The 16,793-nt window shown below is 44.4% G+C and overlaps 1 protein-coding gene across 2 annotated transcripts; it reads right to left on the bottom strand.

Annotated features, from left to right (window-relative positions):
* Window positions 1–16: 16 nt before the first annotated feature.
* Window positions 17–14,830, bottom strand: LOC107223679 (protein spaetzle 3). 2 transcript variants are annotated; one of them, XM_046729733.1, is made up of 7 exons: window positions 14,301–14,830; window positions 12,315–13,543; window positions 11,303–11,540; window positions 2,262–2,386; window positions 1,269–1,535; window positions 1,057–1,182; window positions 17–880 (listed from the first exon to the last, which is right to left on the bottom strand). In XM_046729733.1, the coding sequence occupies exons 2-7, from the start codon at window positions 12,764–12,766 to the stop codon at window positions 691–693; spliced, it is 1,398 nt and encodes a 465-aa protein (XP_046585689.1). In that variant the 5' UTR covers window positions 12,767–13,543; window positions 14,301–14,830; the 3' UTR covers window positions 17–690. The 2 variants fall into 2 exon arrangements, with proteins under 2 accessions (XP_046585689.1, XP_015518931.2); XM_015663445.2 differs by having other exon boundaries at window positions 14,305–14,830.
* Between the last annotated feature and the right edge of the window lie 1,963 nt (window positions 14,831–16,793).

The raw sequence follows: 16,793 nt of genomic DNA, 5'->3' as shown, positions 1-16,793 counted from the left end.
ATCAAAGGCTTGCGAGTTATCGTAGTCTTAATAGTTTATTCGATTCTGTATTGGTATAATAATTGTTAACAATTATTGAAGGTGAGATTTTGTTGCAGGTGTTGAATGATGTGTTGAAATCGTAGAATGATATCTACGCGTAGAAGTACACCGCTACTATAATTATCGATATATTATCCAAGTATTAGCTAAAATAACCTTACAATAAAATGGTGTTATCAAAAGTCAGAGATATACTAGGCACATATTCGAGAAAAAAAAAGAAAAAGAAAAAAAAGAAGACTGGCTTATGTATAAAATCTTATAACGCTAATGATATTTTATACATGTACAACGCAGCGTGAAATTTCATTTGGCTATCTAGGCTGTTCCATAATTTACATACTACTATAAATTTTCGCTCTAAATAAAGATTTTCAGATAAAACATAAATATGGAACTATTTCGAGCGACTAATAAATGATAAATAACTTCCAAGACAATCTGGAACGGGTCACTTGCCAGTCTTGGATTTTATTCTACTAGGAATACGATCGAATTTATTTTACTTATATCTAGTTTACAACTTACGTCGTTGGTCGCAAGTTCTCATTGAACTGCGATTGAAAACCTGCGAACATCGCCAGTGAATAAGTCAGGAGCTACGATGGAATCGACTAAACGACGTCCTTCGTACGCGTAAGAATCGTATTAATTCCGAGAGTTTGTCGATGGGAATTTAGGAAGAGGATCGCACCTGCAAACGCAGCACGATGGAAAGAGGAACCAGTCCATGAATATACCCTTGCAGTCGTTGTCTGGATCGTAAGCGAGAAGACGATGCCACTTGTACTTTTGTTCGCATCCACAGTCGCCGCTGCATCTCTTCGTCCTTGTTATCCTGTCCAAAGTACGAGAAAAAAATCTCTTCGATAATACCGTCTATATTTCCGGTTGAAAACAATTCTGCGAAGTTGACAATATTGCGGAGAAATGTTTTCTCCCGAAAGTCACCAAAAACCTTGTTCTTTTTCCTGGTTCGTCTTACCGCATGACGATCTATCTGACTATACTCACGAACAGACTTCTTGGTGAATGGCTTGCTCGAAATGCTGGGTGTTGACGATCGCCCGAATTTTACCAGCGCTGTTGCTGGCCCAATATGGCGTCACTATCTCTATCTTTGATTCGCAAGCGTCAACCCTGGGAAGTAAAATGAAACAAGCATTCAACGATTGTTCCGAATTCCAACGGATATCGCAACTCCGTGTCAGCAATTCTTCACACACCTTCCGCTTTCGTTGTTCTGATTGTTGCCGAAGGATTGACGCGTGTTTCTCATCTTGGCGAAGTAGGACTCCCCGTCGGAATTACCCCCGTCGTCGTCTTCGGGTTTGGGCCCGCCATCCGGTATGCCGTGTTTCGAGGAGGCCCTTTTCCGGCGATGCCCAGCCGGTTCTCTGGTCGGCGGACCGTATTCTGTGCTCATCTCGAAATCCCCGTACATCCGTTTCATCAACGCCTTGTTCTCGTCGATGAAACGTTCTATCCGGTCGCTGTAACACATTGGTTTCTAGTCTGTAGGTTGACGTAGAAAAATAAATCCAGTATAACGAATGGATTTCAACCGAAGAACACATGTATACGACGCAAGAATCAGCCGCTACGTCAACTTCGCGTTATCTGTCAAGGATTATGCTGACACCATATGCTATAGATCAATTGCAGATTTGCATTTACCGCCGCGTTGCTGCGGTACAAGTTGTATCGACACGCGATCGGACAACCGATTAGTATTCCCGTTTTAAAAGAAAATGTAAAGAATAAATCGTTGCAAGATGTACTTGTCAGATTCTATACAGGCATTAATAAAACACCGTCATCCGCGATTGCGATCACTCTTTATGCGCATTGAATCGAATCCCCAGATCACAAAATTATTCCAACGTTTTTCATTCCAGTAGTAGTTACGTCGGAATAGTAAAAGATACTATTCTGTCTTCATAGATTTCTAGATATGGATATAAGATTAATTTCTTTTCCTCCAAATTGAACGCGCCGTGTTGCGTGTAACGGTGTCACGGTTCTGAAAAACGATCGAGTGATTTACTCGCAGCGACGAGGCGAAGCCCGAAAAATAAAGGAACGCGAAATAATTAATGATCCGCGGTTAAACTGCAGTAGACGAAGCAAACCCATTTCTAGAAGTGCACAGTGCGATCGGACGACGGGTTTCGCAAAATTTGAACGTCGTGTGCAGGTGTTTTTAACGAAATACTTACATGGGATAGGTGTTACCGGCAGTTGGACAGAAAAGTTGATGGTATCTCTTGATGCATGGTGACCCTCGAACCAAATCACCCCGCAGTTCGACCCCCAAGGCCACGGACAGCGCAGTCCACAGTATCTGGGACAGTTAAATAAGTGTTCAATTGCGAATATAATCCGCATTCTGACGAACAAACTTGTTCAGTAGCTCTTGTGTAAACATAAAATTTATAGGAGTCACGCATTCGGATGGAATCCAAATCATTCGTATGGAATTTCAAACATCATTCCAGTAGGTATAATACTTATAATCGAAGTGGAAACGAATTGTTTTACACGGAGTGAAAGGCTTGTTTGAGTCAAGTGGTATTCGTTTGATTCAAGTAAATGCGGTGAACACAATATACTTACTTAATTCAACAAAATACTTTTGTTGCTGTAACAAAATTTAGTTCAACCAACTGAATATCTTGTTAGACCGATAGATCTTGAATTGAGAAAAATACATATTTACTTCGCCACCCGCGATCACACATTTAGTTGATTAAATGCCTTTTTTCTTTCAGTGTAGGAATATTTGCATTTGGTGGACGGATTGACGAACCGGCGACACGTACATGCATACGTGAAACTTGTAAACTTCCGTGTTTCAGCGATGTTGATAATAAAATTTGTTTCCTCTGACATTTACCTGATTCTTACAATGTAAGATCGAGTAGGTGGAATAAGTTTCACCCGGCCGAACGTTTAGCGTTCATTTGGATTCACTCGATACGCGCCACAACATATGAACCGCGACGTTATTCCATCGGTTGAGTTTTTAGCATAAATTGTTGATGAGCAAACGTTACTAACACACAAATATAAGCTTCTTAGATAATAAATATTTGTCTTACGCTCTTATGTAGCGTCAGCTAGGACAGGCAAAAGGAACGAAAGGATTGACAGTTTACACCGCCTTTGCAGCTTCGCTCTCGAGTCTATTGACCCGTACCTACCTAAATTGGTAAGACCCCTCACAGCCCATACTAACAGATATCGATCTTTGCGCTATATTTGGGAATAATTCTACGCTCTTGCGGTTTCGAGACCAACCATAACTCTTGATTATTCAAACTTTATTCATACCTAGAGATTTATTCAGCCAGAGTGTACGAAAGAGCTGCACTGTATCTTAAGGACTCAATGCACAGTTACCTGAAATAGATTCACGTTCATTACAACGGTGCATTCGGTGTTTTCCTCCGGGCGAAAAGTGTAAAAATAGCTCTAGAAAACGCTCATCACCATCATCACAGCTGATGTGTTTATATACGTGGAGCACGGGTGTCGCATGGTCATCGAGTCGGATGATCGGCGTACAAATTGTTTTTCCTACTGAATTATATTGGAAACTCTATAATAAATGAATTTTAACTCAAGTAACTGTTTATCACTTCACTTCCAAGTTGACCACTTCAGCCGGTATCTTATTTCCATAAATTTGTCACCTTCAAATCCATCGTTTGCTATTCAACCGATCGTTAATCCATACGTGTATCGTTTACTTCGATTAACTTCCCTCAACCAGCCCCACATCCACCAAGAGAGTCTCGAGTATCGGTCACGCGCCACTGAACAGACTAAATGAATGAATCGTCGATGAACCCGTTGATGTGCGCTTCCTGCCGATCTTCACGATTGATTGACGTGTATACCTTAGTCATCTATTATAATTGAGTATCGAATACGAGCGACGACTTGCATACGACATTAACGACGACAATGGTGTCCGAAGGCTGACTGCCGTTTTGCTGTGCGCATTCTCCTGCCGGTCATTTCTACCTATTAGGCTGCAGCGGTATTTTGGTCTCATTAGGGTCGTCGAGTAGAAACCACCGGAATGTATAAGCATCATTCACCGCAACCATTATACCAAAGATTTACGAAATCATTTACAAATTTCACCCGTCAACCGTGATCCCTACTCGAATTTCTTGCTATCGGAATCTCCGGCTTCTGTAATTTAATATTTCCTGCCAACTATTTTCGGTTCTACCAATTATCGACGGTCAGACCCGACCCAATTCAATCCCCCAGGCTGCAAACGGCTGTCAATGAGCGCGATATCCTGAGCGTGGTTTCCCAAGCGTGCAACAGAATGAATCATCAGGAGTTGCGCGTTCTTGCTGATGTGACGGAGACTCGACTGCGGATTGCTCTACCGTGTGTACGCCTACGAGTTGTATCCACGTGGGTGTTCGGTACCTGTAATGGCCGGTTGAAAATCGCGTTTCCGATCTACGCGTACATCAACAGATGCTACGCAGCCGCGAGCACGTAATTACGAGAGTTCTTGGCGATTATTAAATTCGGACTGTGATATATTCGCGGTGCATTTCCTTCATGGATTTCGCAAATGAAGGGAAATACCCAAGTTCAAAAATATGTATATAACGCATGTGACTTTGGACATGGCCTGCAGCTGCTAAACGAAGATGAATATCCAGGAATAAGCAAGAAATTAAGCGACTGCGGTAGAAAACTTATGGGAGAAATATGATAATCAACAAATTCCACTATAATCGGTCGACAAGGTATTGGTAGGTGATGCTTATTTAAAATCGTCAATTTTTTTTTCCTACAAGCAACGCCACTCAAATGGTTTTGATAAAATGATGAAATGCCTTTAGTTTCATAAATCATCTGCAAGCTACCCGCAGTCTGCCCAATTTCACCAAAATCGATTCATTCTTTCGAAAGTTACTCCGACGGATCTTCGGATAACGAACGTACAGCAGTAGGTACAGCGTGCATTTAAAAAAACTTCTCTAATTACCCCAGAAGACACTTTCTGAAGTAATTTGAATATTTCGTAGGAGACTAATAGTGCGCATAAATTGACGAACGCGGCTTACGAAGGTAAAGACGGAACCGATATACTTGCAAATAAATCACCTCCAGAGCCGGAGAGGATCGATCTCACTCCCCCGCACGACGATCAGCCGTGCCGCAGCATCTAAATGGCCTAACCTGGGCGCATTAGCAAGATTGTCTAAATCATCTGCCGTTCAAGCAGATGTCCGCGTATCTAATCACTATCTAATTCTGTCGCTTTGCATAGATGCACATAGTTTTTTTTTGCCGATTCCGAGAGCTTCAGCGGTCCGAGGTATTAATCTTGCCATACGACCAGAGCGTGGAATACCGTGATCTGTCATTTGAAGTCCTCTTATCATTATTACCGAAGTTATCGCAACGAGAGAGATCAATGCCGAGTTGGCAGCGCGCGCGGGCGTCCTGAGATATCCAGATCTGGTTCTGCGCAACAACTTCCGGGGACATTATTGCGATATTTGAATAGTCCGAAGGACGGCCTTTCGAGGCGTCGGTGCAGAGCGTGTCTTTGCATATTATAACATGCGCGGAGTGTCTCTACACGGAAATACATGATTGTATTTTCACTCCGGATCAAGTTTCGGTGTGCCTCGTGCTCACGCGATGGATCAGTTCAATTTGAGCTCTGTGTAATTTTCAAACGGATCGCGGTAGTTCCGATTCGTGTTCACTTTGCGAATAAGACAAGTTTAGAGTTTATCAACCTTACTCGATCGAGCGCGGAATCGGTCAGCGCGCGTGAATTTTGGGGATAGTATTGCAAATTCTTACGTTACTGTATGGCTGATAACTTGACGCGGTATTCGTACAAACTACTCAAACCGGCTCGCGTCCTTTTCCCATCCATTACATGCTATCAAACTTTAAAGTGCCTGAGATTTATCAGATAAATTGAATAAGTATTTATCTTGAGTGATTTTTTATCGACGGGCTTGTCACGCTAACGAGTCACGCGCCTCTATTCGCGAATGCCTGCCTACTGTCATCTCACCTCAATGGCTACGAATCGCATGATCAGATTCAATTAAATTAGTGTAATGCAAAGCTGGTTTATCGTGTCGTTTGTTAAATCGTTCCGTTTCACTATTATACACATATATTGTTGCACTTTTTGTTGAGGCAATTTTCTTCAACTTGCAAAATTTATTCTAATTAACGCTATACGTAATAAGATTTTTATATTTCTCATACCTTACCGTTCCATACAAAGGTTTTGTACTCAAAGGTAATGAGAAAAAAGAGCTTTGTTATTCTTTAATGATAGAATGCGAATAAAATTTCGCATAAATAATCAGCCTTGGAACCCTGACTTTCTCTGCAGTTGGATAAAACATTTTTTAAAACAAATTTTCTATAAAACATACATCAGTGATCAGAGTATATCTGAATACTAGCTGTCCTGTCTCGGCTTCTCACGGATAGACAAATCTAAGATAAATGTACATTGTTTTCACCTATATTTTGTTTGATTAGCGCACGCCGATACAGCAGTTAAGCAGTACTTTTCCTTCCGACTTAATTTACAAATATTGAGAATTCACACTAAAAACTTATTTCCATCAAAATGAATTACAGTCCATGTTACCCGGGGATAGTTTAGCTTTTTATTAGTGAATGAATTTTTTAAATCAGTTCAGACTTCAGAATAATACTATTACGTTATATAAATTGGAATATTGAGCTATGAGTTCATATCCGTGCTTGAAAAACGCACGTTACTCATGTGGGACTTATGATGATATCGGCGTGGCTTCATTCACAATTGTACACGGCTGTTCGACACTGGGTCCAACTATAACCAGTGATGTACACGTAAATGTAATAGTTACGTACAGCCGGCATGCCATGTTGAGTATTCTTGCGCATATCCCCCGGGCTTTCATTTTCTCGTCTTCCTTGAATGCCATTTGCGTTCACTCCACGTCACTTCGACAAATCACCAATATCGGCATTAGAAAATGTCTAGACAGTGTTGGTCCGACTGTGGTGAGACCGTTTTGGGTCCGTGTTGCTGAGTCCCGCGCCACGATTCATGCTATCCAATGTATAATCTACGCGCATACTTGCTTAATGACGAACGCGCTGGAAGAGACAAAAGAAAAGTCATGCACGACGAGACGCGAGGATCGTTAATCGCAACTAAACCGGTGGGGGTTGCAATAATGACGTCATAGTATTTCCAATCTTTGAATCCAACCTCTTTGCTCGAGTGCAGAAACGGCGCCCAACACTTGCGAAAGGTTTGACGTACCTGTACGTATTTATTCGGGTGACGCGAAAATTCGTGCAAAATATTGTGCACAACGTAGATTGGTCGAGATATAATTTGCGCGCTCGCGTGTGTTTTGAATTGAAAAATTCTGCAAACGCGCGTACGTTAATGGTTATATGTATACAACGGCGCTTTCCACTGCCGCGCGGTATTAACGAACGATGACCTAAATTTTTACGCCAAACGCGCAGGGGGCAAACGCTGAGCTAAATGAAGGACTCGAAGAGCCGTGCAATCATGCGGTTAGCAAGGCCTCGACGAAATCGAGTGGTGGTTGCTAATTACGCGTTAACAGCCGCGGGATATTCGCGCTACCGTAATATGCGGTTACGCGTACGAATCTATAGGCATGCACGTAATTATGTTCACCCTTTGCAAAGTACGCTCGACAGTTTTCTCGCGTGGCCAAATTGAGGATATTTTTTCCTCTTCTTCGTCTTGTCGTGTTTTTTCGGCAACGAGCGAGTTTATAGCGAGGCGGTGAAAGGAGTTCGCCAACCAGCGATAAATTATTACGTTTGATCGCTGTGCACTGCTGGTATAAAAGACGTACGTGCGAAACACTCCGTTAATGGAATATTTATATCTGTCTTCATCCGACGCACCGTATGCCGGTTGATATGGTTGACCCGGTGAGCTTGCACAACCGACTGACCCCAGAACGAAGGTCTGATCTTTCGTTGGAGGGTCTAATCGCTGTTAGATCCAGGTCCGGGTATTTGCTTACGAGATCCTGGTCAGGGTGGGTGCAAATAACTACAAAGCTGTCGAAATGGGCACTTAAATATCTTCCGCCCGGCGTTTATGATCAATTTCATGTTATACCCAGGTAAATTCAGTACGCCAGAGATATGACTGAGCAAACAAACGCGAGATTTATACTACTAAACTGTATTGCATTCTCCGCGCTTCCTATTGTTGGATGTCTTTTAACAGGGTCGACTGTATTATACGGCTGCGTTTACGACGCGTTTCGTGATTTTATATAAGCTTGTTCGCTCGATTTACGACGACGCAGTCTCCGGCTATTCAATTCTTGCTGCGAAAGTGCAGATATGAGCTAGATCTTTGTTGCAAACTGTCTGTCTTAAACTCGGAGAGCGTTCCGGAAATTTTCCTGGATAACTTATTTTCACGACGTATGTTAAAGTCGTGTGTAATTTTAGGCCAAACCTCACTCTCATACTTTACATGTTCGTATAGGTGGAAAATACATAACGGTGAAGAACTTTGATCGAAAATAATATATATGTATGTGCTATGCGTATGTCTCCTATTACTATTTGTATTCTTTCTGAACTCGTCACCAATTATTCTTCGATTTTCTTACTTTAGATTGAAGAAAATTCATTACAGAATATTGAGAAAGTGCCTACTTCGCAGATTGTTGATTGGATTAAAATATACTTATAGTGGTCAGAGTGATCCCATGCGCCGCAAATGATGATATATTTATAAGAGCTGTCTCTTACAGAATCGTTAACGTGATTAATAAACAAGCGCTAGAAAGTTGTATCTGTCAATTATTTTACCAAATTAGAATTATGAGTCATGAAGATGAGGCCACGTTTCCAGAATCGCAAGGTGATCAGACCGTCACGAATTTTCAACTTTCAACGATTTTACGGTTACCTTGTACGGCCTCATATCCTTGTGTGAAAATCCTGTTGGGTTTTACAGTGATCTGTTTAAACCGTGAATCAGCATTTTTTAAAATAATTTTCAATACGTTATCGCATGTAACAAAAAAATGGGCAAAGTCGCAAAATTTTTTTTACGCACGAAAAGAAAGTGCGAAAATTTTGACATTTGTTTCAATCAATCTGACAATATTTTCTGAACTTTGTGGCAGCGTCAGTGGGCGAAGTCCGAGTATCGCCCCATCTGTAACGGATAGTATTGTGAAATAAATTGTAAATCAGACGGACAGACGTTCCTGCGTTTTTGGCCGATATTCAAACGACTGCAGTGGTTCACTTGAATCGGCTAGTCAAGAATCAAGATTTTTTATCGTGGTGAGACGTTCGTTGAATATATCGTGTTTTGTGCCAATTCATTCGAGCATGACAACGTTACAACCAGCTTCGTCCGGTTTCGTCTGTTGGGCTGTTTAGGTTTTATTTCACGTATACAGTCACACTGTAATGTCCCCAACTGAATCGACGCCCTTCCTTCGTGCATTAAAGGCGATGTAGCAAATTGCAGTGTTTTCACATTTTAAGAACGTCCGTGACCATGCTACCAAGTGAAAGGAGATTCCTCCCTCGTGCGTATTCAGACATGACATCGAGGAAAACATCTCTTTTGTTAAAAGAGAAGGTCGCCAGTTTTGCCAATCAAGATCAGGCTTGGCTTGGAACATTCTCTTAGAGACTTCGCGTTAGGTTAAGTTAGATTATGCTGGCCCTATTACCGTACCCGACAGCTTCATTTCAGCCAGCTGATTTCGCACTCGTCCAATCTCGTTGGCTACTGTTTCATTTCGAAGTACCCACTCATTACTTCTGGAACAACCTTCGCGCTCTTCGTATCTCGAAGGCAGGCAGCGCCCATTAAACGCGCACTTAAAATTAGGAATACGATATATCTGTCACGGCAAACGCGTGCACACACGACCTATCTTACATATATTCGGTATAGTGTGTCCGGCTCGGAGGACAAAGGATAATGTTTGAACTGCACCGCTGATAAATTTGCTGTCGAGATGGTAGCTAGTACAGTTTTACTTTGTCCTCATGACCATTGATCGGTGGTTGACAGTGGCACGGAAGGTGAAACATTAGGTAAAAAGTTGCCAGTTCATCCGCACGTGTAATGGTTTACCACCAATTCCTTGAAGTAGTGGAATCTTGTAGTCTAATAGACGTTTAATTTCCTAACTTTTCATAAAGATAGTCTCACAATCAGTTGAATTCCAACTTTGACAGGATCACGCCACTTTGAAGGACCATGGAACTATTGTAATATAATTGTTGTGAAACACACTTCAGAAAATTTCGAAAATGACGATACCGATGTTTACCGAAGTGTTGAGCCAAAATCATTCGTCAATAACGGTTACGTTATGTACCGCCAAGAATAAAGAACACTTTGGACTGGTTACCGGCGTGTGACTTTCATAACCTGCGAGATACCGAAGTGGTGGTGCTAAAATTAATTCTCTTTGCGATGGTGCACGTGTACGCGTGCAAGCGCCGGTTGAACTTTACTTTCCCAGGCTCTCACCGTGCCAGCCGTGGCCGGCAAGGCCCATCCAAAGTAAGTCACCGTATTTATTACAACCGTAGGTAACACAAGGTGGGGCCAAGGGTTAGCGTCTCAATGCCACCGTCGTCGAGCACTGATCGGGGCTTCCCCTCCTATCAGCGGGGTCATTTGCTGCGAGGAGATGCTGCGGAGTCTCCGGATTCAGGTGTTTGTATAAAAAGCGTGGAATTGCAAGCTAGAAAGTGTCAGGTTTATTGCTCGCTTCGCGTCCGCCCATCATGCAGCGAGAACACCGAAACTCGCTACGACGCGATCTCACGATCTACGAGCCTGCAGAGCGCCTAGTTTCGTTTCTATGTGTAATTCATTACCAAAACGACGACGCTTTTTTTTCTGGCAGCATTCACGAACCACGGTATTTAAACGCTTTTCAGGTAGAACTTGTATCGGCGTGAGGCCACGTATGTCTCTAAAAAGGATACTCGGTTTGCTGGTCATCGGAGTACTGTGCTTTTGTTTGAAAAACGTACAATATAAACGCGGGTGTGACAGAAAAAAAGAGGTCTCTTGTAAGATCGCCGCGGAGCCTTGAGATTACGTGAGTAAAAATTTTTCTTACGTCATGCAAAGAGTCCGTTTCTTAGAATGACACAAGCGTGACGGTGTACAGGAACATGTTCATCTTTGGCAGGTACGTACCGGTATTTGAACGAAGGTTCCGTTGTTCAATTGCGGGTAAGAGTAGAGCGGCACAACGGGGACTGAGCCGTTTTTTAAAAATATTGGTCCCTGGATCGGCGTGACGTGGGTGTTACTCGGCATTTCTTGCTCCTCCTCGTCGTAGTAGTCGTCGAAGTCATCATCGTAATCGAGCACAGCGTGAACGGATGTCTTGGCGCCAGGACCGCTGTACGCTTCACTGTTAACTCTGGTATACCTGGAGAGAAAGACATGTAACCGATGATTCAAGTAGGCTCTAGTGGACAACCTGGTCGCATGTATCTAGGCGTGTAGGTTTATTGTCTCCTCGACACACGTGCCAGACACTACAAGCCTGAGTATACCGTGTAGGTACACCGTAATCCCCGTAACCACGTAGAGACCTCATAAACGCATCGGCAATATCACGCACGATTCTACAGTACCTTCCACCAGTGTAATATTTGTTTTTCATGAATTATTCATCTCCGCATAAACTGACTAGTGGATGTACATAATCAACTGTTAAATTTCTCCGGAGCTGTGCCAACAGAGGTAAACTCCCTCAAAAGTTGAATTACATCACGGTGCGCGGACCACCCATGCATCGCAATCCCCGTGTAACACACTTGTCAAAATGTCCATTATTGTTCGGCTGTTTCAAGGTTGCGGCACATGGTTAGAACAGGGAAAATACCAACGCTTCACTCTAGGGAATTCATCAACAAGGTGATTCCGCCCCGATCGATTCAGTGATTAAAATAAAAAAAAAAAAATGAGCCTGAACTCGACATTGTGAAAACTGTAGCTACTTTAGTTTCTACTCGCGTCATTCAACATATGAAATTAAAGACACAAGCGACAAATGGTTCGATCCTTGTAAAGGCGCAGAGCTATCATACTGGCTGCCAAATGAAACCAAAGATGATATTCCCGCATTTAGAGTTGGGGTATCTGATCTATAATCGCCGACTGGTGGTTTCAGGAACATACGTTTTTGATTCGCACTTACCCGTTCGGTCTTTCGGGATAGTTGTCAGCGGGTGAGGGTGCCTGGGACTGTTTAGCCTCATGTAGTCCGCGGGGCTGCTGTTGCAGAGGTGCCTGGGTTAGAACATTGTTTGTCGGTGGGATGGTCGGCGGAGGCCTCGTCTGCTGGGACTGCCTTGTCTGCGTCCTTCTGAAGTCTTGGTTGTAATTTGCGTAGTGAGTTTCATGAGTGACTCGAGCATAAGTGCTCTGATGCTGCTGAGTGGTGAGACTGGGGGTGTGACGATACTCGGCGGGTGGAACGTAGGGTTCGTTGTGATAAGGGTCTTCGTTGTTGTAGCTCGGGGCTGGCGGCGGCGGGGGAACGGCGTTGTAGCGTAAATTGTTCACCGTCGAGTGTCCCGGAGCACCAGGAAGCAGGAACGGCGACGGAGTCGCCGTCTGATAAGGAAGCGTGAAGTTGACCAGGGCCATGGTTAGCGTTTCGGACTAGAGATTTCACGTATGTAATGTGCACGCGACTCGAACCACGCAGTCGACGAGATTTTCTCAAGTCTTATGTCGGGTACAGATCCGCGTCTCCTTCGTTCAGTCAAAGTGCAATTACGATGATTTTCGCACAAGTCTATTCTGTATTCCACGTGTGTGTCTTATTAATGGGATTTATTTGTATTCGAAACGAATGTCGGTCGCTTTTTATTTACCATATATGTATGTAGGTGTATATGCGAACACTGTTCAAACTATTGTTACGTAATTTGCGTACAATTGCGTCACTGTTTCTTGGGTCTTAATCACTTATAAGCCGAAAGCGCGGGCTGTCCGCGGGGCGGTAGGGCCTTCCGTTCTTCTTCGATCTACTCTCACCAACAAGCGAAGGTCTCAGACCATCGCGACACCTTGGGTGTCCACAATGAAGATACAGTTCACTTTGTCGCCGCTGCCGCGAGGTGATGACGGTTTGTCACGTGAAATTTGATCAAACTCTTTCGCCCGCCCTTGGCTCTCATGGCTGACAACCGACGGCTGATCGATCGCCTGTCAATCGGATCGCCTGCACCGTTTTTGGGTGCTCTCGTATCGGCGACACGTCATGACAGATTAAAATCCTATCCCGGGATAGTAATATTGTCAACGTCGTCGTTGCCCGTCCTTGAGGAATCAGCCGCGTGCTTCTTTCCCGATTTTCTTTGTCAGTCCTTTCAGAAGTTTTACGGGCGTTCGATGTCGTTGCACTCCGAAATGGTCACCCTGAAAGCGAATGAAAGGTCAAGCTATATCAAACTTGGCTGATCTCACAGAGGCACGTTATGTGTAAGGTCGCCTGGGCACCGGGCATTCGAACTTGGTAGTTAATCGGACCGTAAGATGACTGACCGGGAAAGAAGCAGAATGATACGAGTAGCGCGAGTGGAAACTTTCTTTTTCACTTGCAGCGTTGGAACGCCGCGAGTGGGGCGTTTCGAGACTTCCGTAGATTTGAACAAGCCCGATGTTTTTTTCATGCCAAAATGTCATACCGTCCCGTTGTCCTGTCGAGTCCTGCCAAGACGGGTCCTCGCGATGGCAATACAAGGCAATAACGAACAGAGACCGTAAGTGCTCGTTACCAAGTTGCGAGTCGCACCGCGTCTTCACACGGGCCCCGCAGCTGGCCGCGCTCATTCACTTTCGTTGGGGGAACGCGCGGGCCCGCGTAGAAAGTGCGGCAAAGTGCGAGTAAAGGCGGTCACAAGGACGCCCGAATCGCGTTGCTCGGGGCTCTGGTTTGTATTTTGAAAAAGATTTGGAAAGAGAAGAAAAAGAAAGCGATGAAATGCATCGGCGGCAGAGCCGACGACGCAGAACGAGATGGAAAGAATTGAGACGCCGATAATGAGTCGATACTAAAAATACAATCGGCAGGCGACAGGTGCGGTGTTGGGAAAAATTCCACGAGGCTGCAGAGTTACCGGTTCGAACGTTTCGTCGCTATTTTCTTAAATGAATATGTGCATGTATTAATTACCTACCTCCGACGTGGCTTATAGAGAAATTTCGTCCGGCTATCTTTACGAACGTTTGAATATATGGACTGAACGGCGGTGGTGTGGCAGACCGATCAACGGGTTATACCGCTCTCCACCGATAGACTTGTCATTCGGCCTGGCCCACATTAGCCGCCGAACACAAGTAGGCAGGCAGGTAGGCAGGAAGGCAGGCAGGTTGAGTTATACGTTATACCCAGCGCACTGCAGGAACTGAATTCGTTAATTTGCAAAACTTTCACTTTTCAACAAACTCAGCTTTCGACTTCTGCTTTCGTCGTTCGATATGTGTGCGCTGCACGCTTTGGCACCGTAGCTAGTTAAAACCAACCGCGCAACTCGATGATCCAACGCTTGTCATGTACAGGCACTTCGTCGGCCACGTGATCACTAGGCTGAAAATGTTTAGCGACGCGCGATGTTCAGCGGGCGAACATGAACTGAGAGACTGCCAGCCTCGGTACGGGGATAAGACGTGTTCTGCGGAGTCTGCGAACTCCATAGAGCGTTTGGAGAGGATTGTGACGTTCTCTGGCTCGCGGGCGAGTAACCGGTGCGGGAAGGTGACGGGGGCCTTCTGTCACGGCTAGAGCAATTCCCGCCACCAGGTATACTATCGGGACCGATCGTAATATCGCTAGTTGATTACGGTTCGCGGTTGGTCCAGTCACTCGCGGTCTCCTCACCCTTTCAGCCGAGCTTCCGGGAGTTCCTGCAGACTTCCACCGTCCAATTACACCCTATATGCCTCGTACCGAGTGTTGGTGTCCTCAAGTACACGACGGTGACATCAGCCTCGATACACCGAGAATCGGATCGGTCATTAATCGCTGGTGATGAGTACCTCGTCAGCCACTTCATTACCTATACCTGAAAATTACGAAATCCGTCTCCCTCTTAAAAGCGGCGTCGCGACGCGGGTCGTCTCTATCTCTTTCTCTGTCTCTCTCTCTCTCTCTCTCTCTCTTTCTCTCTCACGAGCCTTGCCTCACGCCTCCTCCTCGCTATGCCTTTCATTTCAATTGATTTGCAGATCGTTCGACTAGGTACGTGTACCGCTCGATAGGCACCGATCCGTCGACGAAGCTGCTTCGTCGAGCTTGCGATATGGAAGTGCAACGCTGCTGCTCGTCCGGTCGTCGGAGAAGTCGGCGGAGCGTTAAGCGCCGCGACAACGAGAGCTTCACGCTAATTGCAGCTTCTGCAGAATTGATATTTGATCGAATGTTCACCGTCAAATACACACCGAGGATGAAATGAAACCTCGTATTCAGCTCTCGTAACATCTGTCAGTTAGAAAGGAGTGAAGATTCTAAGTCACTCCTATATATCGACACGTTCGAGGTCGGACTGCGACATTAATGCACAACAGACCGAAATATGTCAACGACGCCGATTTATTCGCACGTCTCACGAGGTGCAAGGCTTTTTTAAAATTCCATATCGCCTGCTTTTCGTAGCGCGGTTACAGCGAAGAAAAACCTAATAGACAACTTGGCTTCGAATATCGACAGCGCTGTTAAAGAAATCCCAATACAATCGTTGGTTGAACACAGTACGCGCTTCAAGGTACGCATCGCGGTTCTTTTCGTCGTTTGTACACTCGTCGAATATGTTTGCTATATACTCACATAAAGACGTTCATTTCCGGTCTGTGTTTGTTGAGAAAATATAGTCATGCATATTTGTTGGGCTGCAAATGTCTCACAGAACCAGCATATACCTACGAACGTACATAAATAAATATGTAACTTTGTGTCAGCGTCGTTTTGATTAAATCTAGATGCTGGTACGCGTACGTACCTGCCTACATAGATATATCATCATGCTAGGAGCGAAAAATCTCAAGGAAACGGGTGAGAGTGGTTCAAGTATCGGATGTGACGCGTCGTTCAAAGGCCACCTCGAAGATCCGAAAACCTCAGTCACCGATAGATTTTGAGCTCGTTCGAGCGTGTGCTTCGATTCGTATTAATTTATTTTATTTTTTATATTTCATTCGAACGGGACGATCACCGGTAGTGATTTGAATGGGTAGCTGCGCGTTGAAATTTAAAACTATGACAGTCGAGAAATCAATGGGTCGATAATTTAGAGATTCGTACGCTCCGGTTTCAATCTCTCAATGCCAGCGGCAACCGTCATCGATCAGCTTCCCGGTCCAGCTACGCGAACCGCGGATAGACCGATTCGTTTATAAAAATAAGTCGCGATCCATACTATTGTTCCAAAATCCAACTATCGAGGACATTTTCGTCGCATTGGATAGTTCGACGTTTGCAGAGGGGCAACAAGAAATAACTCTGCTACGATATTTACCTCGCTTATTACTTACACGCGGCTGACAATCTCGCGAGAAGAGACACGAATTCCCTACACACGTACGGGTACCTGTGCCATGCATGTGTACACATATTAACTTCTTGGTCTCGCGTTTTACCGTGCAGGCCGAGCATCGCGAGAGCACATCGAGC

Source organism: Neodiprion lecontei, chromosome 1 (genome assembly GCF_021901455.1).
Source record: "Neodiprion lecontei isolate iyNeoLeco1 chromosome 1, iyNeoLeco1.1, whole genome shotgun sequence".
NCBI lineage: Eukaryota > Metazoa > Arthropoda > Insecta > Hymenoptera > Diprionidae > Neodiprion > Neodiprion lecontei.
This window is presented reverse-complemented; position numbering and strand designations above follow the sequence as displayed.